Source organism: Lissotriton helveticus, chromosome 1_1, assembly GCF_964261635.1.
Source record: "Lissotriton helveticus chromosome 1_1, aLisHel1.1, whole genome shotgun sequence".
NCBI classification, from domain to species: domain Eukaryota; kingdom Metazoa; phylum Chordata; class Amphibia; order Caudata; family Salamandridae; genus Lissotriton; species Lissotriton helveticus.
Window position 1 is genome coordinate 974,668,255 of NC_136057.1, and position 27,749 is coordinate 974,696,003.

At 43.3% G+C, this 27,749-nt stretch overlaps 1 protein-coding gene across 1 annotated transcript in view; it reads right to left on the reverse strand.

The window, feature by feature from the left end:
* NET1 (neuroepithelial cell transforming 1) overlaps positions 1–18,987 on the reverse strand; it is a 334,347-nt gene extending 315,360 nt beyond the window's left edge. The window contains exon 1 of the mRNA XM_078677343.1: positions 18,758–18,987. Coding sequence (XP_078533469.1) covers positions 18,758–18,900 — 143 coding nt within the window. The 5' untranslated portion in view covers positions 18,901–18,987. The remainder of the gene's footprint in view (positions 1–18,757) is intronic.
* Positions 18,988–27,749: the final 8,762 nt, after the last annotated feature.

Sequence of the window (27,749 nt, forward strand, 5' to 3'; positions counted from 1 at the left end):
AAGTATTATTTTATTCTACTCTTTCTACTGTATGCATTATATTTTACAACCAGTTTTATGATTGTAGCAGTTCATTTCTTATGCTTGAGAAAGAAGACTGTTCAATAAAACCTTTTTATTGAAAACGCCCATCTATCTAATTCTCTGCACCTCTGGTGAAACGAAGCATGCACGATTGACTGAGTGAAATATCTATCTATTGTTTCCACAACTCTGATGATCAGTTTTATCTTGGGGAAACAAAGTTGTCATGTTTATGCGGTTGTCAGAAACTAATCCCTTCTTGTTTATTCGAGAAAGTTTCTAGTGACCTCTGAGCTAGCTGGCACTCACAATTAAGTCTAATGTATTCGATAGAGACCTAGTCGACCTCAGTCCTACGTCTAATCTATAAGATATATTATTCCAATGTGCAGAGCCTATTGGGAATATAGGAACTACATTACAATGTATGGCATTAAATCTTCTTATTACACCACTATGTAAAAGATCTGGTAATATATGCTCTTAAATCATGCCGAAGTAGAGTCAGCAAACCTGTAGTATGAAGTTATCAATCAATGACTCTTTAGACACAGTTACTTTTTTTTTTTTTGCAGAGTTTTATATAGCGCGAACTAGACCCAAACCGAATCGGGTATCAGAGCGCTTTACATAGCACCAGTTACGTTACATGAGGACAGACACATACATTTTAGGCACGGGGAGATTAAGTGATTTGCCCAGAATCACAGGAGGTTTTGGCATCGTTACCGAGACTCGCACCCAGATCCCCAGGTCCGAGGTCGAGCACCCTAGCCGTTAGGTCAACTCCTCCCCACATTTTACACACATCATGGCCACAGGTATGCTACCTTTGTAGTGTGACCTTGTGGCATTGGATAACTTGCATCGGGTGGATAGTAAGAGAGCCTAGTGGAATAAAAATGTGATGCATACATGCAGAAATGATGACCACAGAAAATAAGAGATGGACCAATGTATTCTCACCCTAGGACATTGATCTTATGAAATGAAAGTGAAGTTCTGTCATTTCTTCATCGGAGCCAAGTTGGAGTAAACTTTTCACGGTCTTAATATACAATGTGCCCCGGGGGCGCAATGGGCATTTGCACCTGCATTGCGCACAACTGGGGCACTTTAGTATTACAGAAGGGGCCGCAGACGCTTTTACGGACCCTTCTGTAATACAGCTAGCGCTGGTCAGTGCTCATCTTGAGCAGATGCTTTCTGGTGTCGGCACTGGCACTAAATTGTCAACCTCCGGCACATGTGATAACCTACCACAAGGTGACGCCGATTGGCTAATTTATGGATGACCTCAACACCAGTTAATTAATAATTCAACATGCATGAAAAACTACTATTACCTGTAGCTATGTGGGCCTGGAATAGCCCAAATTGTCACTCTTGCAATAGTGTGATGGCTAGTAGCTGTGTTATTACTATCATTGGCAAAAGCAACAAGTGATGGACTGAATGTGGATCAATGTCACACACTCCCCCAGTCATTGCCTCATTAGAGAAGCGCCTACGTAAGGGGAGGGAGAAGGCATGGATTAGGCACAGACAGCAGGGTGGGAGGGAGAAGGCATAGACAACGGGAGGGAGGGCGGGGGGTAAACAAGGCATGACAACAGGAGGTGGGGTAAAGAAGGCACTAAAGCACATTGTGCCTACAGTAAGAGAAACGGAAGAAAATAGAGCTCACAGTTTAAATACCAAACACTGTGTAACAACCGAAGTACTGGGGCCAGTCGCCATGGGAGGTGACAAATGAAGAGGAGGCGGTACCAAGGAGGGACTAACAAGCCTACTTACGCATCAGAAGCCAGCATTTAGGAAAGACAATGACACAATGGCAAATATGGGTGGAGAGTGGGCGGGGATTCTATTCACTACTCCACCACAACAAGTCTCGCAGAGAAGCGCATGCATGCCGACTCTATTTTTTTATAAATTTTTTATATTTATTTTGTCCTTTGACCAAGTAGGCCCACCACCCTGCAGCACAAACCCTTTGGCTGCCAGTTTATAGTAAGTAACACATTATTAGGGGTGGGCGGAATTTGCGTAGTCGCGATACGCAAAATTCAGCGAAAAGGTAAGAAATCTCCACGAACACGCAGAAATTCAACGAACACGCAGAATTGCTTGTTCGCAATGCTTTTTTCCAGTTCGCAATCACTGTTTGCGTGCTCGGGGGGAATTATCTCGCGAACATGCATTTTGAAAACATGAACAAGCAAAAAATTCCGCAAAGCCGCAGAACGTAGAATTTTGGGCAATTTTGCGTTCTCCACGGAACGCGAAGTTATCCAAATTCCGCGAGCGGAACGGAATTTACCGCCCAGGCCTACACATTATGGAGCAGGGAAGGGAATTGTCTGCAGTTAAGGTAATATTTGTGTCCATGAGTTAATGCTATTCGTACTTGTATTTATGGTTCATTAATACAAAGCCTTTATTATTAGGGTGAGCACTCTAAGGAAATGTTGGAAGTTCAGACTGTAGTGTTTCCAGTATAAAAATATGAGTACACATTTGCAAATTTTAACAATATGAGGCTATGTAAAATGCTCCCAGGATGCTCACTAATTAGATGCAAATACATGCAAAAGATTCAAAGCAAGATTGATGATTCTTTGCTTTCAAAATAAAATGTTTATTAAAAAAATGCAAGTAATAGAAAAATGTTTTGCTAAACTTTTGTGGAATTTCAGGTACTATTTGAAGCATCATTTCGTAGAATGTTCTGAAGCATGCTAGCATTTCCCAGAATTATTCATAATGGAAAATCAAATGTAACCAGTTTCAACAAAATTATAGGAAACAGGAAAGTGAACAAGCAATGTCAAAGTCAAAAGGTTTGAAATCGGTGATCAGCCTTTAATTTTATCAATGTATGTCAATGTATGTCTTGACGCAAACATCGCAGCCAGAGAACTTCACACTTGGATCTCCAACTGCGCTGACGAGCTTGACCCGCTATGCAACCCCGATAAACAGCGCCCCAGGAAAGCCCCCTGGTTCAACACAGATCTCCAAGATGCCAGGCGCACGTGCAGACGCCTGGAGAAGAACTGGAGAAACACCAAGCAACCAAAAACTACTCCACTTACAAGGACGCCATGACGGACTACCACAAGCAAATCAGAAGCACCAAGAGGAACTTAATCCACAACAAAATTCTTGCCAACTCCAACAACTCCTAGGAACCCTTCACCGTTATTCAGGATTTCACCAACCCACACGGCGAAGCCACAGACGTCACCCCATCCCAAGACCTCTGAGACAAGCTCAAAAACTTCTACGACAACTTCATCAGCCACCCACCAAATGCCACAGCCGCCCCCCGCCCTCCAGAGGCACCAGCCAGCTCACCATCTCCAACTGGACTCCGATCACGACCAAAGACACCGCCTCAACCATGAAAGGCATCCACTCGGGGGCCCCCAATGACCCCTGCCCTCCTCAGATCTACCACAGAGCCGTGGCCGCCATTGCACCTGAACTACAATGCGCCATCAACACCACCCTCCAAACAGGCACCTTACCAGACGACTGGAAGCACGTGAAGTCAGGCCCCTGCTCAAGAAACCCACAGCTGACCCCACCGACCTCAAGAACTGCCGACCCATCTTGCACCTCCCCTTCGCAGCCAAAGTTGCAGAGAAAACAGTCAACAGGGAACTGACTCGATTCAGCAAAGAGAACGCCTTCCTCGACTCGTCTCAATACGGATTCCAAAGCAACCACAGCACCTAGACCACCTTGCTCACCGCCACAGACGACAACCACACCCTCTTGGACCAAGCCTACTCCGCAGCCCTCATCCTTCTCAACCTATCAGCTGCTTTCGACACCGTCTCCCACCGCACACTAGTCCCCAGACCACACGACCCCGGCATACTAGGAACAGCCCTGGACTGGATCTGATCATTACTCACCGGAAGAAGCCAAAGGATGTTATGTTACGTTAGAGAAATTTCTAAAGCGCAACGGTTACCCTAAGGTGTCAAGGCGCTAGCTACAGTCCTCCCAGCGATACATAACTTGCAACCGGTTTATAAATCAAACAGCCACGTTTTTAGGGCCTTCCTGAAAGCCCATAAAACAGTAGCATTCCTAAGATGAAAAGGAAGGTTATTCCAAGCCTTTGTCGCACCAGCAGCAAAATGTCAGCCTCCCCACCTAGCTTTTTTTGTAGGTGGTACTATCACCTGTTTTGCTCCTAAGGAGCGAAGTGATCTTTTGGGCACGTACCACTGAACTTTTTGTTTCAGGTAATCAGGACTTATGCCTTGTAGGGCCCTAAAGACCAAACAAAGGGTGAACAACACTTACAACGCCACTTTTACATCGCACTACCATTACAACGCGGTCATTACAATGCAAACTATTACAACGCATTGCTCTGGGGGGGCGCTGTAGGATAGGGAATAGGTTAATTTACTATCCAATAACCTTCCCTAGTGTCCACGGGGACTGGAGTTGGAATAGTAAATTAAACTATTCACTATCCAGCACCCCAAAGCACTATGCGTTGTAATGGACTGCGTTGTAATACTTCCGTTGTAAAGGCATGCGATGTAAATGCATGCGTTGTAATGTCTTACATCCCAAACAAAAAAGGATTTAAATTGCACCCGCTTCTTAACGGGCAACCAGTGAAGTCTTTTGATTTCACTTGAGATCTGTGCACATTTCGATGTGCCGGTAAGTAGTCTATCGGCTGTATTCTGCAACACTTGCAGTTTATGATGAAAACGCTCCTGCATATTCTGGTATAAACCATTGCAGTAGTCCAGCCTTGACATAGTGAATGCTGTAGCCACTCTTCGCTGGCTTTCTTTCGGCAGAAAAGGCAGAATCTTCTTGATTGTTCTGAGAGTGTATGTAGTGGCTGAAACTACTGCGTTGACTTGATTGCCCAAATCAAGCCTGTCGTCTATTAGCACTCCCAGATTTTTTACTTTCCTAGTGGGTGTCGGGAGGGACCCCATAGTATCTGGCCACTAACTTGGGGTACAAAAGTTGCCATCGTTCCTGAACAAGATGACCTCAGTTTTGCTCGAATTAAGCTTTTAGACAGTCTTGGAACATCCACCTTCCTACTGCCACTGTACAATCATGGAACCGCTTTCCTGTTGCCTTTTCATGCCCAGACCGCAGCAACACCACTATTTGTGTGAGAAGTCGAGCATGATCATAGCGGCCTCCCCTCCCTGGTCCAAAGCTACCCCGATCTCTTCAGTAGATTTTAGAAGTGCCATTTACGTGCTGTGCCCTTCAGGATCAGACTACCACCCTTCCTCTCCGATCCCACGAAACTCACCTGCGGAGTCCCACAGGGGAAATCACTGAACCCGACCCTTTTCAACATCTGCATGGCCACCCTTGCAGCCATCAATCGACAACACGGCCTCAACATCGTATCTTACGCCGACGACACCCAGCTCATCCTCTCCCTCACCAAAGACCCCACCACCGCCAAACACAACTTCCAGAAGGGAATTAAAGACGTCGCAGTCTGGATTACCAACAGCTGCCTGAAGCTCAACGCCGAGAAGACAGAAGTCCTCATCCTTGGAATCACCCCTTCAGCATGGGACAGCACTTAGTGGGCGGCCGCCCTCGGAAGCCCATCTACCCCTTCAGACCACGCCAAAAAACTCGGCATCGTACTCGACTCATCGATCACCATGAACCAATAGGTCAACGCCGTCACATCCAGCTGCTTCAATGCCCTCCGCAACACCTTCCAATGGATCTCCCCTGAGTCAAGGAAGACAGTCACCCACGCACTCATCACCAGCAGACTGGACTATGAAAACGCGCTCTACGCAAGCCATCCACATGGTGTAGTGTGCTACCCTTGTAAATAAGAGCTTCAGCACCCTAGATAGGGGTCTGAAGCGCTTTACAAATACTTTTTTTTTTAATTGATGGGGAATAGCACATATCACAAAAGCATTTATACTTAATTCAAAATATCATACAGCTATCATAATTTCAGATTGGTATAAGATAATTATATTTCATTAAAATGTATAAATGTCACATGAACAGTCAAAACACATTTAATTTATAATGTAACAACCCATTGCTGGACCCCAAGTTCTTAAAAATCATGTCCTCCCTTCTGGGCCTGATCTGGTTAACAGCACAGAATGAATCATTCCCAGTATTTACTGCATCTTCTAAGATTCGCTAGTCAGTGTTGGATGTCTTGTGTACTTGATAGGCCTGGTGACATTGTATTCTACAAGTCTTAAAACAATTCTCCTTTATTATATGTGAAAAATGATATTGTCATCCCTAATGTAATGCTTTGCATGAAAACATAAAATAAAAAGTTCGGAATTCAAAAAATTATTTTAATAATTTCCCTATCACTACTGATGGGCTCCCATCCATTTCAGAGTTTCATGGATGGGGCATGAGAAAAGAAACATGATAAACAAGTCAGTTAAAATTTCAGAGGATCCTGTGCTAAATCAACCTTATTAAACACAAGACACACACTTAACCTCATGTCTTTGTGACAACAAACACCAGAATGGCAAGGAATCCAATACCCACATTTATTATTATTTTAATGAATAAGCCACTTATCCAGAAATAGCTCTGTAGAAAAGTCTAATATTCTGTACTGTATTTTAACATTATCACAGAGAAAAAATAAAATATCCTGTTTTCGTGGAAATTTCCAGGCGACTGTTACAACTACTAAAATGAAAGACTGCGGCGTTGCCACAGACAATATACCGTTTTGCTCTTTAGTTTCATGAAATGTTTCTGCCAGACATTACATGCCAATGCCAGGCATTCCCTCAGCGCATTACTGCATTCCATTGATGCCACAGCAGAGGAGGTGAAGACGTTTTCAATTAAGCATGGAAAGTAGGGATCTACAAAGCAGCCAACAACACAGGAGGGCCTGCAAGCGGGTGTAGGAGACGGTGCCATAAATAGCCACAGTATCTTCGGAAATGCCAAGGTACTACGATCATACATTAAGTGGTGGAGGGCAGAGAGTCTCTACCCTTGGAAATAACAAGATACCAAGACAATACCACCATGCACTAGCAGAAACAGACCTAGCATGTTCGGCCAAACAGAAGCTGCCTGAGCCACGTTCATCCCTGGAGCAAGTACAAAGCGATTTATAAATCCATTCATCTACTGCTGCATCAGTGGCCTTCATGTCAAATAATAAACAGTCCTCAAAAAAATATAGATAGCAGGAATGTCAAGCAGAAACATTCAAGCAATCAGTCGTGCAATAAATGCCATATAATGTTCAGAACGCCTTTCAGATGTGTGCCTGGGTAGGTCATTGCTTCAGAATCTAATTCGACACTCATTAATAATTACTTTGAGCCAGTAGAAGACACTTATTACGGTCTACCTTTCTATAGATGGCTAAACAGAAAGCGAGCAGGATTTCAGAAGGGCCCATTCAAAAAGGCACAAACGTCAAAGAAGCATACAGAAATAAAAATAATGTTTTGGGAGAAGGATGGGAGGCCAACACCTAAACCTATTGAACGATCAGAACATAATAAAGTTGTTTCTTTCTAAAATGTGCAACAATGATTAATAGTGGACACTAATAAACATACGCCTTTGTTTTGGCCAATGCAGACTGTGAAAACAGGATGCCTGTAGTCAACAATAGAAGAGACAGGGTGCAGAAAGTGCTTTTCAGTCTCCAATATAGAAAAGTAAGTTGTAGACGCTGCACCATTTTGTATCCGATATACTGCACTCATTCCTGAATTGTTGAAGACAAAATAAATTTTTATGAAAATCCTTCTTTTCTGCACAAGCAAATGAGGATTCAGCAGAGTGTCTTCAGGAACTGTAGGACAACGGGCTGTGTGCAAGAGTGCAATGCATAATGCTGCTAGAATATAAATGTGCGGTGGCGACACCACAAAGCCACACAAACAGCTACTGTGGCTCACGGCTACATAAGAACTACACAAGCACACAAATATTAACATACCACCAAGAATGGCTTGGAGGAACATGGCCAGACCTGCCAAACCTTATACATCAAGGTGAAGTTTGAGAATAGAAAGATCTCAGCATTAGCTTGCCTAGACTGGCCATTCCTTTTCTGCTAGTGCAACGTGATATAATACCTCAAATGTGTCTGTTAGTTTCTCAATGTTGAACAACATTACGAAAGATGCATTTATTAGGGTGTGGTTCATTTACCATGCCAAACTCATGCGTGCCTTTTTTGCTTCCAAATATGGTCCTAGGAGCATTTCCTCATGCAGACGCAGGAGATAAGACAAGGTGAACAATCTATGGGCTCGTAAGAAAATGGCAAGAGGAATTATTTTAAATAGGGTCAGGAGATGGCAGCCTATTGAGTTGGATATCCTTATTGTGAAAGTTACTTAACAATGGGAGGGAGCAATATGTGCCCTTGTCCCACAGGAGGCGGAAGACCTGGGTGTGTACATACATTAGTTAACTTCGGTAAAAGTGAGGGGTGAGCTTCACATACATTCTAATGCACTGCCTAGGATAAGAGGATCATTTTAATGTGGGAATTGGCCAGGTCTATTTTTTTCAGTACCTCAGCGTTTAAACACAGACAAATGCAGGTGGTGCAAATTAAATTCTTGACAACAGGCTAACTGGGTCACTAACTTTGGACCTATATCAGTCAGTTGGGAGCAAGTCTTATAATCGACCTGTATATCATTTTGGGTCCAGCTTCAGCTTCATTGGTGTGTAAGAATTATATATATGTGCATATTTATTTGTTTTTATATAATATAGTGTATATGTAGAGTAATTAAAAATTGTGAATGCAGAGAGAGAATGACATTCAAAGCATATCTTTAAGGATGACAGTGTGCGCAGAAGATCCCTGAGCTAGTGGCAACGTGAAAAGTTGAAGATCAACTGAGTATAGATTCCTCACTTCTTTCTCTAGAGAGCCGTTTCCACAAACAAATGGTAAGGAAATGATAGTGCCCATCTCTTCCATTGCCCTCCTTGTCCCAAAGCCAAACAGGGTTGATAACACTTTAAGAGCCATGTTAGAAATGAAAGGAACAGTTCTATTTTTCTTATGAACATCTATCTATACTAAGTCATAAAAGCTGAATTATTACCTATAAAATAGACAAAAAAATGACTTTAAAAAGCATCGCGGTTTTCAAAAATGCACCCATTAAATAACTTCACATAGAACACAAGTGAACACAGAAGAACAGCCAGTTCTCCTGGCTTGAGGCCCTCTGTCCAGTCCATTTCGGAAATGTATTCCTTTGCCAATTTGACTCTGTCTTTCCAGATACTGTAGCTCACCATGGACGATGCATATGACTTGTTTTTTGTGTGAGTGGGATAAACCTTATCTTCCTTCTTAAGAATACAATGCAACTATTAACGGCCATTCATATACATGAAAAATACACTTCCAGCATTTGATCAAAATAGTGCAGTTCGACGTCTTTGTAAACCCAATGTTCCCTGAATAATCTAGGATGCAATACCAGACGACTGGAGTGACCAATGAAAGGGTCCGCCTCTTCCCTGGGTCTGGAGGGGACTTACTTTATATTGACAGGGAAGCCAGTCCTAGGTCGTTTTGCATTGCCGCACAGTACAGTGGCATCTCACAACAGAAGGTGTCTGGCCTCCTTGGCTGCAAGAAGCACTGTGGTTAAAATAATTTCAATTGACTTTACTCTGGACATGATCCATTAGTAGGCCAGTTTGCATGAAAGCAAAAGCAGAGGCATGAGAAAGGAATTCAAAGCAAATATTGTTGATAGACACACTGATGGAATGAGGGTGTGCCAGTGAGAACATGCAGGACATGAAGCTGCAACTCTTGAATAATGCTGATTTAGGATATGTTCATCTAACAATTAATACACAACCCACCATTTTCCTACAAGGGAAACATTTTGTCCGTATTTAAAAATATCTATTTGTTATTACTCTCACTGTTCTTTGTGGACATAAATTCATACGGAATGGTCTGCAAGTGTAATTTGCTCATGCTAATTAACAATGTACTTGTGAGATAGCACAAACAGCATATCGCAGTGATACGTAGCGAATTTGTCTTTATCGGGCTATTTTCTGCTTTGCCATGTCAGTTGCTAATAATGCTTTCAGATGGATGGGGGTCATCTGTTGTATCCTATCAAAAATGTTGTAACACTGAAGAAGTTGCAGGCCTGGAACTTATCAGCGTAGACTTATTTTAATAGACTCAGTAGGTTTAGACAAACGATGTCTGAATAGTTAATGATTTAGATTTTGACACCCTTTGCGATATTTCTGTTAACGTCACATGGCAAAGGAAAAAGTATTTCCAGTGATGTACCCACATGACAACCTAAGCAGCACCCAAAATGCGTTAACCAACTGGCTTCCACCAGGAATCAAAGCGAATAAAAGATGTGAGCATGGAATTGCCAACAAGGTTGCTGCTTTCAATGCATGCCTAGTGCCTCACAGCGATGGTGACACACAGCTGTCATTATTGAGCATCTTTGTGAAATACGTGCCTCTGGCCGACAGTCATTTTTATTGCGACGCTGCCACTGAATCTAGATAATATTCTGAGCAGTTGCTTGAAATCTCTGTAGCTCGAAGATGGAGGCTTTCCATTAGCAATGAGCATGCCAATCGTTTCTGACTACCTGCTGTCGGACTATGTGGTGTGCGGCTACAGTATTTGTTCATCTGTATCAGTCACAGTGACTGGTTAGCATAGGGACAGAATGTTATTGTGTTCGATGTCAAAGTGCAGCAAAATGTCTGCTTTCCGAATCCACAGTTATAAACTAAGTGTAATACATTTAATTTCCGACTTCTATTCAACAGATTAAATCAAACAAAAGCTAACAGTGGGTGTTTAGGTTCGGCATCAAACATTACACAATCAATGCGGAAATGCGATTAAAAAAACTAGAAGGTTCTAGACAGATAACAGAGTATTTTACTTAAGCAAGGGTTTAAGTACTGAAGATGTTATCACAATGAACATAAACAGTAGACATAGTTCTGGTTACTGGAAAGGATTCAAATAATGAATGTGAGAAGTAATTAGAACAACAATACATTTGTAGCACGATACAAAATATATTTGCAGCCATGACAGAGTCTGGCGATACAATGGTGTCAGAATACAGTAAAATGTGTCTTCTTTCTGTTTGTAACGTTCATCTTCGAACCTCTAAGATCTGTGCATGCCCTCTCCTAATCCACAACTACGCAAAGTGGGAACGCACTGGGTGCTGTGTCCTGAGGACCTACAGAATTTCGAATGGGGATATCAAGGCGATTACCATTTTCTGTGTCCCCACCACTCTATACCCTGTGGTCTATGGTCACAAACCAACCACGCAGTAGGGTATAGAAACTACGATTCAAAAGGTATGCTGCCATTTATCAAGTATTCGCATCTCTGGTTCTGGGTGCCCACAACCCCGCAGGACCTAACTATGATGCAAACTCGGTTATTTCATAAAGTGTACACCGAGCCTCGTGACATTACACAATGGTTTGGCGGAAGACCAGAATAGAAATAAAGTAAAGTAATAGGGTATAATCAATCTGTACATCTGCCCCCCCCCCCCTTTAAATATCCCATTTTATTACTAACACACTGGGGAACTCCATATCTTCCTTGTAAAATCAAGTTACCTCAGCGTTGCCCATAATTCAGAGGCTCTTTGCCCCGCTCCCACAAGGACTTTCTTGGAAATTGTGTGTCTTGAGTGACCATAATTTCACGGCTCTGCACCTTTAAATATCTGCATCCATCAATGGCTTACTGTCTCAGTGAGTGGCCCTGCTCCTACTCAGGGAGGCTCCTACCCATATGTACTTATTTATTTATTGAAGTTTTGTATAGCGCTAGCTGGACCCGAGGGTATCAGAGCGCTTCACAGCAAATACAGATATGCACCAAAAAGAAAATGTGGACGGTAAACAAGAACAAGGAACACAGGAGGGAAGTAAAAGTCTGCACAACTTCAACTTGAGCGCAGATCAGGAGCGAATCATCTGGCTCTGGGATCAAAGAGATAGTGGTCTTTCACAGTCAAACGTAGGGTTCTCGTTACGATCCAGAGCGCTCAAGGAAGAGGGCTTTGAGTAGCATCTTGAATTTCAGGAAGGAGGCGGTCATTCTGATATGGGGGGGAGGGGGATGGAGTTCCAGATCCTGGGAGCATTACCCGCAAAGGATTTATTTGAGGTTTTGTGTTTCTGTGATTTCAGAGGCATGAGTAGGAGCGTATTGGAACTTCTGAGGTTCCTAGACTGACCGGCCCTTTTGAGTTTGGTGGCCAGATATTCTGGTTTGCCTGTATGCAGGGCTTTGTGTGTGAGGCAAGCTGTACGGTAGCTGGCTAGTTGGTCTATAGGGAGCCACTTCAGTTCCTTGAGTGCCGGTGAGATGTGCACATATTTCTTTGTTCCTGTGACCATTCTTGCTGCTGCGTTGAGGGTAGTGGTAAGAGGTCCCAGGTGAGATTTGGCTGTTCCAGTCAGAGCTGCGATGCCATAGTCAATTCTGGAGAGCACCAATGCCTGAGTGGCCTGTTTCAGATCTTTCGGGGGGAGGAAGGGTTTTATTTTGTAGAGAAGTTTCAGGTTAAGGAACGCACTTTTGATGGTTTTTTAGATGTATTTTTTTCATGTCAAGTTTGGGGTCGAGACTAATCCCTAGGGATTTTACAGAATACGTTGGCGCAAGAGTATCATTGAGGGCGTTTAAAGCTTTGAGACATTCTACTATTTGGGGGTTTTCATCTCTATTCGAGATGAGGAGCACTTCTGTTTTCTCTTCATTGAGTTTGAGGTGGTGGGATGAGAGCCAATGTTGGACCTCCATGAGTGTACCGTTCAGTCTGTGAATGTCTGCGTTCTATGTGATTTCCAGATCGAGTTGGGTGTAGTCCGCGTAGAGGTGGAAGGGTATGTTGGAGTTCCTTAGAAGTAAGGTGAGGGGTTCCATGTAGATGTTGAAAAGTTGTGGGGAGAGTACTGACCCTTGTGGAACTCCTCTACTAATGGGAAGGTGGTCAGATTCAAAGCTGTTGATTTTTATTCTTTGTGTGCGGTTGTTGAGAAAGGAGGAGAACCATTTTAGAACTGTCTTTTCAATGCCCGCTCTCTCCTGGAGGACATTGAGTAGCAGGGTATGATCAACTGTGTTGAACGCAGCCGAGAGGTCTAAGAGGATGAGAAGGCTAAATTGGTTGGAGTCGAGTGACATGTGCAGATCATCTAGGACATTTAGGATTGCGGTTTCAGTGCTGCAACCCTTTCTGAACCCTGACTGGTGTGGGTCAAGTAGATTAGTGTTCTCTAGGTGTTGGGTTAACTGTGACAGCACACATCTTTCAAGAATTTTGGATAAGAGCGGGAGGTTCGAAACCGGGGTCTGAAGTTGTTCATGTCCTTGGGGTCAAGGCCAGGTTTTTTAGGGCTCGGCCTACGTCCCACGAAGTGGGCGTGGCTTAAGAGTCCTTTTCTGAGTGCTTCGAAAATCTCACCTACGAATTCCAGAGAAGCTCGTGATTTTTGCTCGTTATTTATGGCAGCTGCATGGCCATTGGGCCTCGCATGCCTGTGTTTTTACAAGCCAGCACGCAATAGGCCATAGGCGGTAGAGTTGCTCCACCTCGTGCATATTCCGTGCGGACACGCGCAGCAGAAGAGCATCTGTCTTCAATTACCAGCTGTCAGGGGACGCGGTAATTGAAGACAGATGCTGGGCGCGCGTTCACCATTCTTTGCAGTCTGCTCTACGAAGCTATTCCACTTCGTGTCGCTCGTGCACTGAGACCTTGTTTTTTATTCAATTTCATGAAGCTCTCTCCCTGTCAGCGCATCTTCTCTCGGCCGCAATAATTCAAAAAAGATATGCCTGCAGTGGCGCGCGCGAGGCCGAGGTTTTTCTTGAAATATGGCTGCGCCGAGGCTGAGCACAAACACCAGTTTCGGCGGGATGTGTACGTGTGGGTGCCCTTTGGTTGCGAGACATGCAAACGCGTTATTGTATGTTAACATGTAGTTACAGAGAGCAGCAGCTTCTTGGCGCTGCAGACACAGAAACAACAGACGCGAGCACACAGAGTGGGCATGCACTCTAACAGATATGAAAGGGCACACAGACCAGCGTGGAGACTGCAAGCGCAGAGGGGAGTGGGCGGGGGCTGTTTGGTACGGGAAGGGCCTGCGGGCTGGACGAAGAGCGCACTGAACACACACAGCTGGGCACCGAACAAGGGCAAAGAACCCTGCACACAACTAAGAAACGAAAACCGGGATGGCGCTCCTTTTAGGGCACCGGATTGTAGTGCGTCTCCCCTCCTTCCAGAGGATGGAAACTTTACCGACGTGCTGTCACAGCAGCCTTTTCCCCTCTCTCTGTCGTGACTATCAAGTGGCACCGCCACTCGCAGTGCACCCGGGATATTTAAATGTGGTCGTCGTTAAAGTCCGAAAAGGAAATACGCGACGCGGGTCTGTCCAGAGTCAACAGTTCACAGCTTCCGTCCCGGGAGACAGAGCTCAGCATTTAAGCCTTCCTGATGGATAAAAGGAGTTCCACGTAGTTGTTCGGTACCAACATTTCATTCAAGCGTCCGTTCAGTGTGTGGTGTGTGCTTGTAGTTTGGTGCAAATGGGCTGTAACAGAGTGCAGATTGTGAGTCTTTACCGACGTGCTGTCACAGCAGCCTTTCACCCTCTCTCTGTCGTGACTATCAAGTGACACCGCCACTCGCAGTGCACCCGGGATATTTAAATGTGGTCGTCATTAAAGTCAGAAAAGGAAACACGCGACGCAGTTCTGTCCAGAGTCAACAGGTCACAGCTTCCGTCCCGGGAGACGGAGCTCAGCATTTAAGCCTTCCTGATGGATAAAAGGAGTTCCACGTACTTGTTCGGTACCAACATTTCATTCAAGCGTCCATTCAGTGTGTGGTGTGTGCTTGTAGTTTGGTGCAAATGGGCGGTAACAGAGTGCAGAGTGTGAGTGCAGAGTGCGAGTGCATAGTGTGAGTGCAGATTGAGAGTGCAGATTGAGAGTGCAGATTGAGAGTGCAGATTGAGAGTGCAGATTGAGAGTGCAGATTGAGAGTGCAGATTGAGAGTGCAGATTGAGAGTGCAGAGTGAGTGTGAATGCAGAGAGATTGACTGCAGAGTGAGTGCAGAGTGAGTGCAGAGAGATTGACTGCAGAGTGAGCGCAGAGTGTGAGTGGCTGCAGAGTGTGTGCAGAGTGTGTGCAGAGTGTGTGCAGAGTGTGTGCAGAGTGTGTGCAGAGTGTGTGCAGAGTGTGTGCAGAGTGTGTGCAGAGTGTGTGCAGAGTGTGTGCAGGGTGAGCGCAGGGTGAGCGCAGGGTGAGCGCAGGGTGAGTGCGAATGCAGAGAGATTGAGCGCAGAGTGAGCGCAGAGTAAGCGCAGAGTAAGCGCAGAGTGAGTGCGAATGCAGAGAGATTGACTGCAGAGTTAGTGCGAGTGACAGTGAGTGCAGAGTGAGAGTGAGTGCAGAGTGAGAGTGAGTGCAGAGTGAGAGAGTGCAGAGTGAGAGAGTGCAGAGTGAGAGAGTGCAGAGTGAGAGTGAGTGCAGAGTGAGAGTGAGTGCAGAGTGAGAGTGAGTGCAGAGTGAGAGTTAGTGCAGAGTGAGAGTTAGTGCAGAGTGAGAGTTAGTGCAGAGTGAGTGCAGAGTGAGTGCGAGTGCAGACTGAGTGCAGAGTGATATGTGACTGCAGAGTAACAGTGACAGCAGAGTGACAGTGACTGCAGTGTGTGAGTGTGCAAGGTAAACAGTGTGCGAGTGTGCAGGGTGAACAGTGTGTAAGTGTGCAGGGTGAACAGTGTGTGAGTGTGCAGGATGAACAGTGTAAACTATGCAGGGTGAACAGTGTGAGTGTGCAGGGAGAGCAGTGTATGTGTGTAGGGGCACTGTATGAGTGCAGGAGACGAACACTCAAACTAAGTCCACCACACACATACATAAGACCACACACGAAACACCACATCACACACACCACACACACATACCACACATCAGCCTCTCACCACCACACACATCAGCCTCTCACCACCACACACATCACCACTCACCACCACACACATCACCACTCACCACCACACACATCACCACTCACCACCACACACATCACCACTCACCACCACACACATCACCACTCACCACCACACACATCACCACTCACCACCACACACATCACCACTCACCACCACACACATCACCACTCACCACCACACACATCACCACTCACCACCACACACATCACCACTCACCACCACACACATCACCACTCACCACCACACACATCACCACTCACCACCACACACATCACCACTCACCACCACACACATCACCACCACACACATCACCACTCACCACCACACACATCACCACTCACCACCACACACATCACCACTCACCACCACACACATCACCACTCACATCACCACTCACCACCACACACATCACCACTCACCACCACACACATCACCACTCACCACCACACACATCACCACTCACCACCACACACATCACCACTCACCACCACACACATCACCACTCACCACCACACACATCACCACTCACCACCACACACATCACCACTCACCACCACACACATCACCACTCACCACCACACACATCACCACTCACCACCACACACATCACCACTCACCACCACACACATCACCACTCACCACCACACACATCACCACTCACCACCACACACATCACCACTCACCACCACACACATCACCACTCACCACCACACACATCACCACCACAGACTCACCACCACAGACTCACCACCACAGACTCACCACCACAGACTCACCACCACAGACTCACCACCACAGACTCACCACCACAGACTCACCACCACAGACTCACCACCACAGACTCACCACCACAGACTCACCACCACAGACTCACCACCACAGACTCACCACCACAGACTCACCACCACACACCACCAACCGTCAGTGCACGCTTTCATCAAGCACAAACACCACCAGGCGCCAGTGCAAGCTTCCACCACGCACACAACACCAAATGTCAGTGCATGCTTTCACCAAACATACACACACACACACACCACCAGCCATCAGTGCACAATTTCACCAGTCACACACAACACCAGCCGTCAATACATGCTTTCACTAGGCGCACTCGCCACCAGCTGTCAGTGCACCCTTTCACCAAGCACACACACCACCAGCCATCTGTGCACGCTTATAACAAGCACACACACCACCAGCCATCAGTGCACAATTTGTACAGGCACACACACCACCACCTATCAGTGCACACATCAATTGTTAACGCATCCACAATTAACTATTATAGCAATCGCAATATGGTGCTCTTTACTTTTAAACATATTCATATAAAGCGCAGCATGCCACCATTCCTACTATTCCAATCCAACACACATTTTCCACTACACACCACATGCATACACTCCATAACACATGGCTAAAAGACATTGCCATTTACAATTCCATTAGCTCTAACTGAAAAAAATCCGAGACCTATTGCATTTCTAATGCTTGTTTAGAAGTGGCGTGACTTGTCCTATTTTGAGGCAGTCTGGAATGGAACCCTCGCTCAAAGAGCTGTTGATGATCTTGCCCCAGATTGGGGCTAGAGTAAGCTTCAGGTCTTTGGTCAGTCGAGGGTAGCTGATCGAGGGAGTGTGGCAGGGTGCAGTTGCCACTTTGTGTGATAAGTCTACGATGAAATCAAATGGGCAATACGACAGAGCAGACGAAACATACATTTATATCCATAAAGTATAGACTAGCCCTCATATATTAAGAACAGGTGCCAAACGTAAGGTAGTGATCTCTTGTACCAAAGATTTTACAGCCCCAAAAGCACAGCTTGGTCTTCCTTTGGCACTTACTATCAGCATTTCTAAATCAATGTTTTCAAAGTTTAAAAAAAATTGCTGTGACCCTTCGTAGAGCTTCAGTCCACTGCCTTCCTATACAACTTCAAGCTGTGCTACATCTTATGTCAGTATAGCTTCAATAAAACTTTAGAGCTATATTTGAGTCTTCAGCCTCCATGTGGTTGGCTTTAGCTGGGTGCTTTCACGCCCTCTGTACACCGCTTTGAAACCCTGCTATGTGAAGTCCATACAATATAAAACAATAAATAAAAACTATCTGTAGGAAGGTAGAAGTGGTGTGGGAGATGTTTCTCTGCGTCTTCCTCTCTCTTCATCCACACAAGGGCATTGGTAGTCCCTGTGTTGGCAATGGCCATGGGCTGTGTACCTCGAAATCCTGTTGCGTGAAGTCTAGGACTGCTGTACTAATACTTTATTACTAATACCATGCTTATTGCCTAATGCAACTCTGTAACCTATGTGATAATAACCTTGCACCTTATGAAGTATTAATTTTCGGTTATAAAGCGCTCTAGTACTTTTGAATAATGTCTGCGCTTTTTAAAAATGCATAAATAACTAAAACTGCTTATTTAGCAATCTAAGGGTACTTCTGTGCCCCTTCCCTCAATACTTCACAAACTAATCGGGTGGGATGGCCTTAGATGTACCTCTGTTGGTCTCTGCTTTGGGACCAGTGCTGCCTGATGATTTTCGAGGTGCCTATTTTTTCCAAGATTTTTGTCCCCATCGCAGCATTTCTATCAGGGGCTGAAGAAAAAGATTAGCTCTGTTCCCAACACTCACCTACGGTTGGGGCTCTCAGGGGTGCCCATGGATGCCAGGCTGCTGCCACTTATTGATTTCCTTCCTCTCTTGTTCTCCTTATTACGAGGGGGCCTGCCCCCAACCACCCCAATCTGCTCCTCAATCGTGCCCCCGGCCGACATCTCCGAAGCATAGGATGGGAGCAGCCCCGAAGAAGAATGTGAAGCTACAGACCTGCACAGCTCCGACAACTGCCATAGACAGAGAGAAAAGACGATTACTGACATCGAGACCACAAACATCAATAACAGAGAAAAACATCTCAGTGTTACTCTTCGTACAATAAGAGGAGAAATCTCATAAGATTTAGTCTAAACTGCACAGGTTCATCAAACAATTGAAACGCTTTCATTAAATGTTGGTAGCACTCATTATTTTACCCTCTAATGTATATTTCATAAATCCTCAATTTGCATTTTTATTTATTTTTTAAATTACAATTACAATAATATTAATATTTGTAATGCCTGCAATATAAAATGCATATACATTGCATCGTTTAAAGTTACAGAACTTGGCTTAATATTCCTCTTAGCGTGATATCGTATACTCTGAACTACAATCACCGATATTTCAAAATGTCCGCCTGGCCACCACAGAACAGAACAGAGACTTTTTGAGGCACACGGCAGATTTGTCCTTTTCCCGTCATAGTAAAAGGGGTGTCCGCGGCCATAGTGAAGATGGGAACTTTGCCGTTTTAATTCAAACTGCTGCTTATCAAAACCGTATATTGTGCCATGTATTTTCAATATTTGATGCAATTTATAATTTACAAACAACATGTGATTTTCTTTTAAAAGCATTCATATTCTATCATTCGTACTAAAATAGAGCACAGCTAATACATTCCTCCTGTTTTACAGTGCTATAAAAACATATTTTTATGGACATATCGTTTAAATGAAAAACTTTTGATTGAATCTCAAGATTGTTTTTCAATATAATGTTCAATATATACCGGGCAATAATAAACCATGCCATTCTAAGATGGCCGTTAAGCAAATGCATGTTAACTTCAACGGCTCATAAACTCATTGTTATTTTCTGTCCCTGACCTACTCACTGTCTCCTCGGGTGTTTGAATGTGGTACAGGAAAGTCTTGGCCAATCAGAGGTGAGGAAGCCGTAGGTTACCGAGGAGACGGGTTCCCCGCATAGTCTTGAATGGGGCTTAAAGCCTGCGAATTGAACAACACAAAGGAAACCGAGTAGACAAGCACACTTTCTTCACAGCTGGAGCTTCCTTTTGTTTACCGTGCACTGGCTTTCCATTTGGTGGTGGTGATTATGTTATTACGTTGAAAAAATATGATATGTGTGTATTATCAATGCCGAATAAATTCTTTTTAAAAAAATGATGTGACAAAGTAAATGTACTTGATTGAAATAAAATAATTCCATTAAGTCTTTCTGTTTTGAATAATCCACCAAGAAACTCATGAAGTATTTTTTTACAAAACATACATTTGTAGCTTATTCAATTAATATTAACTACCCATTGCAATGCGTTTGTCAGGTTTTCAGCATTCAAGATGGTTTAACAGTGTGGAATGTTCCCTTTTGAAAGCAAAAGGGGCCCCAGAGTGGGAAACGGGCTGCTCAGCTCATAAGTTACAGCCACTTTTACAGCTAGGATGCGAACAGTTTTCTTGAGGCAAGATGGCGGACGCGAGGACGTCCGTGTGAGAAGCAGCGGCAATGGACTCACCACTCTTACCTGTTACGCCCTGCTGTGACCTGTTTTCGAATCTTCGATAAGGCTATCTTCAAAGCCTTGGAGCAAGCGTCGGAGTTGGGATGTGGAGAGACCTATATCGTAGCCTCTATCGCTCGCTTCTGGCGGTTTGGTGCCGGCGGTCTGTGAGAAGAGGAGGAGTATACGGCTGTTATCAGATCCCCGCTCGAGGCCCCACCTGTAGCATCTCTAGCCCGCTCGGTCGATTCCAGACTGCAGCGGCGCCGGCGGCTGACTACGGCACCCTGCGTGATCCGCACAGTATGCCGAAGCACGCAAAGCCAAAGACCCGTGCTGCGACCGCTGCAACAGCTCAGGATACGGTCCACAATCGAGCTGTTGCTGGAGTACCAGCAACTCAGAATAACAGGAGAAATAAGAGAAATAATACCGACGGCAAGTCACCAGGAGAAACCCTAGGATCTGTAACAAATATGAGTGCTCCACCTCGGAATCAGCTACATAGCCCACTAGTGCATTCTGGGACCAGTAGTGCTACTTCAAATACAGCACTGAGTACAACGCCGAAAATTCATGGCATGTTTAGGAAGGCAAATAAAACTACCAATGATGGGAAGGGGGATCAAGAGGCAAATGCTGAGCAGCATGAACAGCCTAAACACCATGAACAGCCCTTAACTCAACAACAACCCACTTTGGCTGGCAATGATTCTCCAAACCCCACAACCGCCTTGGCTGATAATGTACAGCTGGCACACCAGGTACAGACGGAGGAGGCTCCACCTCATGATATCATTTCTCAAGACACAGCGGAAACTATTGAGATGAACAATCCGCAGATTGAAGTGGAATCAACCGACTCGGCAGTACAATTCTATTCGATGTCAGACCTATCGAATGCGCTGGAAGCTGGTAGTGTTAATGAGGATGGAGCAGAAGGAGGCGGTGAGTGGGGGGATGATGATGAAAGCGGGAAGAGTATGTATAGCTCCCCCCAGGTCTCTGACACTGACTATGATAAATCCCCGGAGAGACCAGACTGGGGCGACAAGGAGCATACGGTTCTCACAGCCCAGGATCCCGCAAATGAGTTGTCTCCTACCTCTGTGGTAATAACACCAGAGACATCTGTAACATCTGAAATAACATTAAATACCCTTTACCAAGTTATGCTCCAACACCGTGAAGAGACTAAAACTGAGAACCTACGCACCCAAGGCGCAGTTCGTCGCCTCCAAAACAATCTCCGACGAGTTGCTAAAACTTGTAATGAAGTGTCTGCTAGGGTGGTGGAGGCAGAGGCTCGAATCTCAACAATTGAGGATTCAATATCCCAGCAGAATAAACAGTTGATATCATTAGAGGGGCTGAAAGAAGAGATTAACTGGAAGCTTGTTGATCTTGAAAATAGGTCACGCAGGAACAACCTGCGTATTTTAGGTATTCCTGAAGCTAGCGAGGGGGGAGACATCAGAAAATTTGTAATAGATCTCTTTTCTGAAGCCTTCCCAGAGCTTACCCAATGGAAATGGGATACAGAACTCCAAAGAGCGCATAGATTTCCTTTTCAAAAAACCCAGAGAAGTGATTCTAATACTAAGCCCAGGGCAATTCTCATCTGTTTAAATAATTTTTTGGCAAGAGAAGCCCTCTATGACCTAGCTAGGCCAGACAGAAAGCGCAGGGGGAAGGGCTTGGAGTTCTTTGTCCGACCCGATTATTGCCATTCTATTGTACAACTTAGATGGCAATTACGACAGTTGATTCCATTATTCCAAGCGAAGGGAGCGCAGGCCTACCTCCTCAATCCTGCTAAATTGAAGATTATCTTCAAGGAGATAACACACTTCTTAACATCAGAGGGGGCAGCTAAAGAGCTGCTTACATCGATGTGACTTAGTCTGGCTCTCTTTCTTTTTTTTTTCTCTTTTCTATGGAATACCTAGCATTAATGACTGTCTTAGATAGTGATACTACTCACTAGTTAAGCTCATACATATCTATATCCCTTACTTTGCTGTGTTTATCTTGAATATGAGCTTACCTCTCTTAGATGATGGTTGATATATACACTCTCAGGTAGAGTTGGTTGCTTTCTTTTCCTCCTTTTTTTTTTTCAAGCTCAGTGGTGAGATCCATAAATTGCACCTCACATTTCCATCAAGATGAGGGACTGGTTAGTCCCTTTGCCTTTCTTTGGGTGGGGGCGGGGGCAGAGGGGTGGGGTTAAGAGGGAGGGAATGGGTGGGGAAGGGTGCGAGATTGATCAGATGAAGAGTACATTTTTTAAAACTAAAGTAGAGATAATATTGTCTGAAGTGGCAGTGTTTTTGAAAATGAAAATGAGCAAATTTTTCAAAACTAAAGTAGAGATTATATTGTATGAAGTGGCAGTGTTCTTGAAAATGAAAATGAGTATGAAATACAATTATACATTTTGGTTTGCTGTCGTATGTTATTGGAAATACCAAGCAGGAATTATGTGCATTACTATTTGTCTATTGGTCTTAGAATTTATGTTTGGGAATACCCTAATCAAATGAAATGCAGGGGAAATTAAGGATCTGTTCATGGAATCTTTGTGGGCTAAATAATAAAAAAAAGAGGGGGATCTGTGCACATATGATACAGTCTATGCGAATAGACCTGCTGTGTATACAAGAATCGCATCTGACCTGGAATGATCGGCATTGCTTTAATGATTTAGGCATGCATTTATTGGCATGTACACGTCAAGGAACTACAACAAAAGGGGTGGCTATACTTATGAGAAGAGGTCTGGGATCTCTTAAGCGTAGCAAGACTGATCCATGTGGCAGATGGGTTATTCTGGAAATTAATATTGATAATAAAATCTATACCATCTGCTCAATATATGCTCCCAATACAGACGATCCTGAAATATTGAATTTTTTTAATTTAGAATTAGTCCAATGGCCATCCCCCTTGATACTCTCAGGCGATTTCAATATTCATTTAAACAGAGGCCTGGACCTTTCTGGCAATGCCGGCTATACAGGTTTAAAGAAAAAGATGTACAAAGCCTTAAAAGGTCTAATAACAGAGTATGGTTTGTCCGACGTAGCATATGTTAAAAATCCCGCATCACCTGATTATACTTTTTTTTCCGCTCCTCATCAGAAGATGGTGAGGCTGGATTACTTTTTTATTGAAACCTCCCTCACCGATAATACTATATTCGAAATATTTCCCCATGTAATATCGGATCACAATCCAATTATGATAGAGTTAAAAACGTATCCTAGCATTAACATAAAGCAGCGGTCATTTGATCGTAAACTGCTGGCGGATTCAAAATATATAGAACATATGCGTAAGTGGATTATGGAATTTTTTGAATTTAACAGGGGAAGTGCTCCTCCAAAAATCGTATGGGACACATTTAAAGCTGCTGTGAGGGGAGAGACTCTCTCATATTCAATCAGTAAACAAAAAAATATTCGTGATAAAATGGACCACTTATATAAATTAGTTTGTGACTGGGAACAGAAATTGACAAATGCTATAAAGAATAATCAGGATATTGAACCCATAAAATCTTTATTAGCTATTTATAAAGCGAAATTATATGAAGCATTTGCATTTAAATTGGCAGAGGAATCTGCAGTTATGAGAACACAGATATTTGAGATGGGTGAACAATCTGGCAAAATTCTGGCAAAAAAGATGAGACAAAAGGTGGCATCAACTTTTATTGCTTCCATCAAGGATGAATTTGGTCAGATACATACTAAACCTGATTAAATTTTGGCGGTTTTTCGACAATTCTATCTTAAGCTATATGCTCAAGATTCCCTAAAATATTCTAGGGAATTATTTTTAAACTTCATCCAAAATGACAATGTTTCCAAACTCTCTTCTGAGCAGACCCAGCTATTAGAACAGGATATTACCTGGGAAGAGATAAATTCGACGCTCTTATCTCTTGCCATTGGCAAAGCCATGGGACCAGATGGAATTCCATTAGAATTCTATCGGATCTTCAGAAATGTGCTAAAACAAGACCTGTTAACAACTTTTTTGACAGCACAGAAAGGCGATACTCCTCCATCATGGGCCGAATCGACCATCATGGCATTTATAAAAAAGGAAAAACCGCCTTACAGACCGATATCGCTAATAAACGCTGACAGCAAAGTATTTTCTAAAATTTTAGCTTTCCGTCTGTCTATGATAATCCCAACCATAGTTTCTCGCTGGCAACATGGGTTCATACCCAAAAGAGATACCACCGACCATGTCCGTAGAGTAATCGCATTACTTGATTGGGCAGAAGGTACAAACACACCAATGGGGGTTACTCTATTAGATGCCGAAAAGGCGTTCGATCGAGTGACTTGGGCATATTTATGGGATTTATTAGCATTTAAAGGGTTTGGACCAGGCATGATAAAAGCATTGAAAGCGCTGTATAATACTCCTATCTCATCCATCAGAATTGGAACAAATAAGTCATCTTTTTTTCCTATCTGTCGAGGTACTAGGCAGGGGTGCCCTGCCTCTCCATTGCTCTTTGCAATTTATATTGATACTTTTCTAAATAAATTGAATCAGGAGCACGATATCACGCCGGTAGTAGCAGCTGGCATACATTATAGGGCATTAGCATATGCTGACGATGTGGTGGTTCTTACCACAGACATAGCCAAAGCAATCCCAAAGATAGAAGACCTGGCTAACCAATTCGGAGCCTTTTCGGGTTACAAATTAAATATGGCCAAGACGCAAATCCTATATACCGGTCAAAATCCCCCACCACTTAGCAACATAGTTTCCATAGCAACATATCTGGGCATTAAGATCATTTTACCGGTTTCACAAATTCCCGAAATAAACATATTACCTATGATAAAGAAATCAAATACTCTGCTTGAGCGTATTAATCACTTACACATTTCTCTATATGGCAGGAATAATGCTATGAAGATGATGATTCTCCCCAAATTCCTATATTTATTTCGCTGTATTCCGCTAGAATTCCCTATGCCTATTTTTAAACAGCTGGAGAAAATGGTAGGAAGATTTCTTTGGGGGTATAAACGACCTCGAAGAGCCTACCAAAAAATGATAATTCCAAAAGATAGGGGGGGTTGGGGTACACCACACTTCTTTTATTATTATTTATCATCAGTTCTGCAGTTTATCTCTCCCTTAATAATTGGCGACAAGGCTCCAATTCTAAATTCCCACTCCCCATCTATTTACGAACTGGGTCTAGGGATAGAGGCCAAGGGATGCTTACTAAAATTTGTTGAAGCCAGCTATTACAAAAAAACTAAATTTAAAATCGTAAAAGCTGCTTTTAGGGCTTGGAAATTTATTAAACGAATCTTTGATATCCCTAAAATCACGAGATATACTCCCTTGACTTCCTCTTATATCTTTCCATTTATGGGTATAGACAGCATCACGAGAAGATGGCGTAACTGTGGTATTACTCAGCTCAGTGACCTCCTACAAGACAATAAACTCTTATTATTTACTGAACTTCAAACCAAATTTAAACTTACGAATGTTGATTATTTTAAATACCTACAATGGCATAGCTACTTTAATGCATTATCAGAGCAAGAACGATTATCATTACAACGAATTTCTTTAATCGACTCCATGTATCAACAAAAGAAAATTGGCTTCTTTTATAATCAGTTGATGTCTAAACATTCAGACGATATATTGTTTAGGCAAAATCTATGGACCGAGAAACTCGGATCAAGTTTAATTAAGATGGAGGAATCCATTTATTTGGCTAATTCTATTTTGCTTTCAGGAAGGAGCAGAACCCAACATTATATGGTGTTATTCGATCTTTACTATACGCCAGCCAAAATTTCAAAATGGGGTTCCTCAGCTGGCACTGCTTGTAACAGATGTGGTTTACAAGCAGCGGACTCTGTACATATGTTTTTTTCATGCCCGAAATTAACCAGACTTTTATCAGAAATTCAACATTTCCTTTCTTTGATACTTGGAACACCTGTAATTCTTACATCAGAGCTTGTGTTGATAGGAATCTCTGCCATATCTATGATAGATGATCATAAAAAGTTTCTATTAATTTCTGTTGGGATCTTTCGCTCTTGTGTGACGCAGGATTGGATTAGCCCAGACCCACCCTCTTTTTTTTCTTGGCAAGGACGATTGCTGGCAAGGTATACTATGGAACGAGCCATATATAGTACTAAAGGACGTAAAAGAAGGACAATGGGAATTAAAATTTGGGAACCGGTAGAGCGATGGATAACGGGAGAAACCGGATCAGCAGCTTAGCTAACTAATAAATTTTTTGAATTAGTAGGGGGGTGTAAATAATGTTTTATGTTTAATTTGTGTTTTTTTTCTCTATGTAATATTTGCAGTATATATTATTTTTCTAATGTTCTTGCTCTATTGTTGTGTTGCTTTTTTTTTTTCCCTTTTTTTTTTTTTGCTTTTCTTTCATTCATAGAATATGCTTGTAATCTGATCAACTCGCAATAAAACAAAAATAAAAAAAATAAAAATTAAAAAAAGGATGCGAACAAAGGCATGATATCGCGGAAATAAGTATTTAATTTACAGTTTAAACCATGACTTACAAATGAGGAATCTCCAACTCCGAGCCAACTTCTCCTTAGGTCAGTAGATCTTTCACACTGTTTTAGAATGGAGCACAGGATTAAAACATCTTAAATACATCACCAGAAGGCATTATTTTTTAGTAATCAAAGACGAGAGGTTTGGTAAGGATTTAGAAACCTTTATTACTCGTTAAAAGTTTAGTATTTGTTTTTCGTCATTTTATTCAGTTAGTGAAGATAAATTCATTTACAGAAATATCAAGGAAATAATGCTGAAAGGCAGCAGATAAATGACAACATGCCCCTGATGGAGCAAGGTTTCACTTATACTGAAACTTGCTTGGATTCAGCCCTCTCAAATTAACCTATAATTAATTAACCAACATGTTTTGTTTACTAATATTTGCATTTCACACATTTTTTTTGTATCTAGGAGAAGCTTACCTATGTGCTTTTACTAACATTAACCCGAGTGTCTTAATATGGCCACCGAAAACGCGGGAACTTTACCACGCATGCGTTCGCCACATCTACGTGGTGTGACGTATTTCTGCTTTGGAGGGAATTTCTCGCTTCTGCACACTAGTGCCAGAAATGGCTGCTTTAAATTTCACATGCTTATGCTGCAGCTAATACTAAGTTTGTTCGTTCTGCTTAACTATTAATGCGAAAGTTAAAATAAAGTAATGGG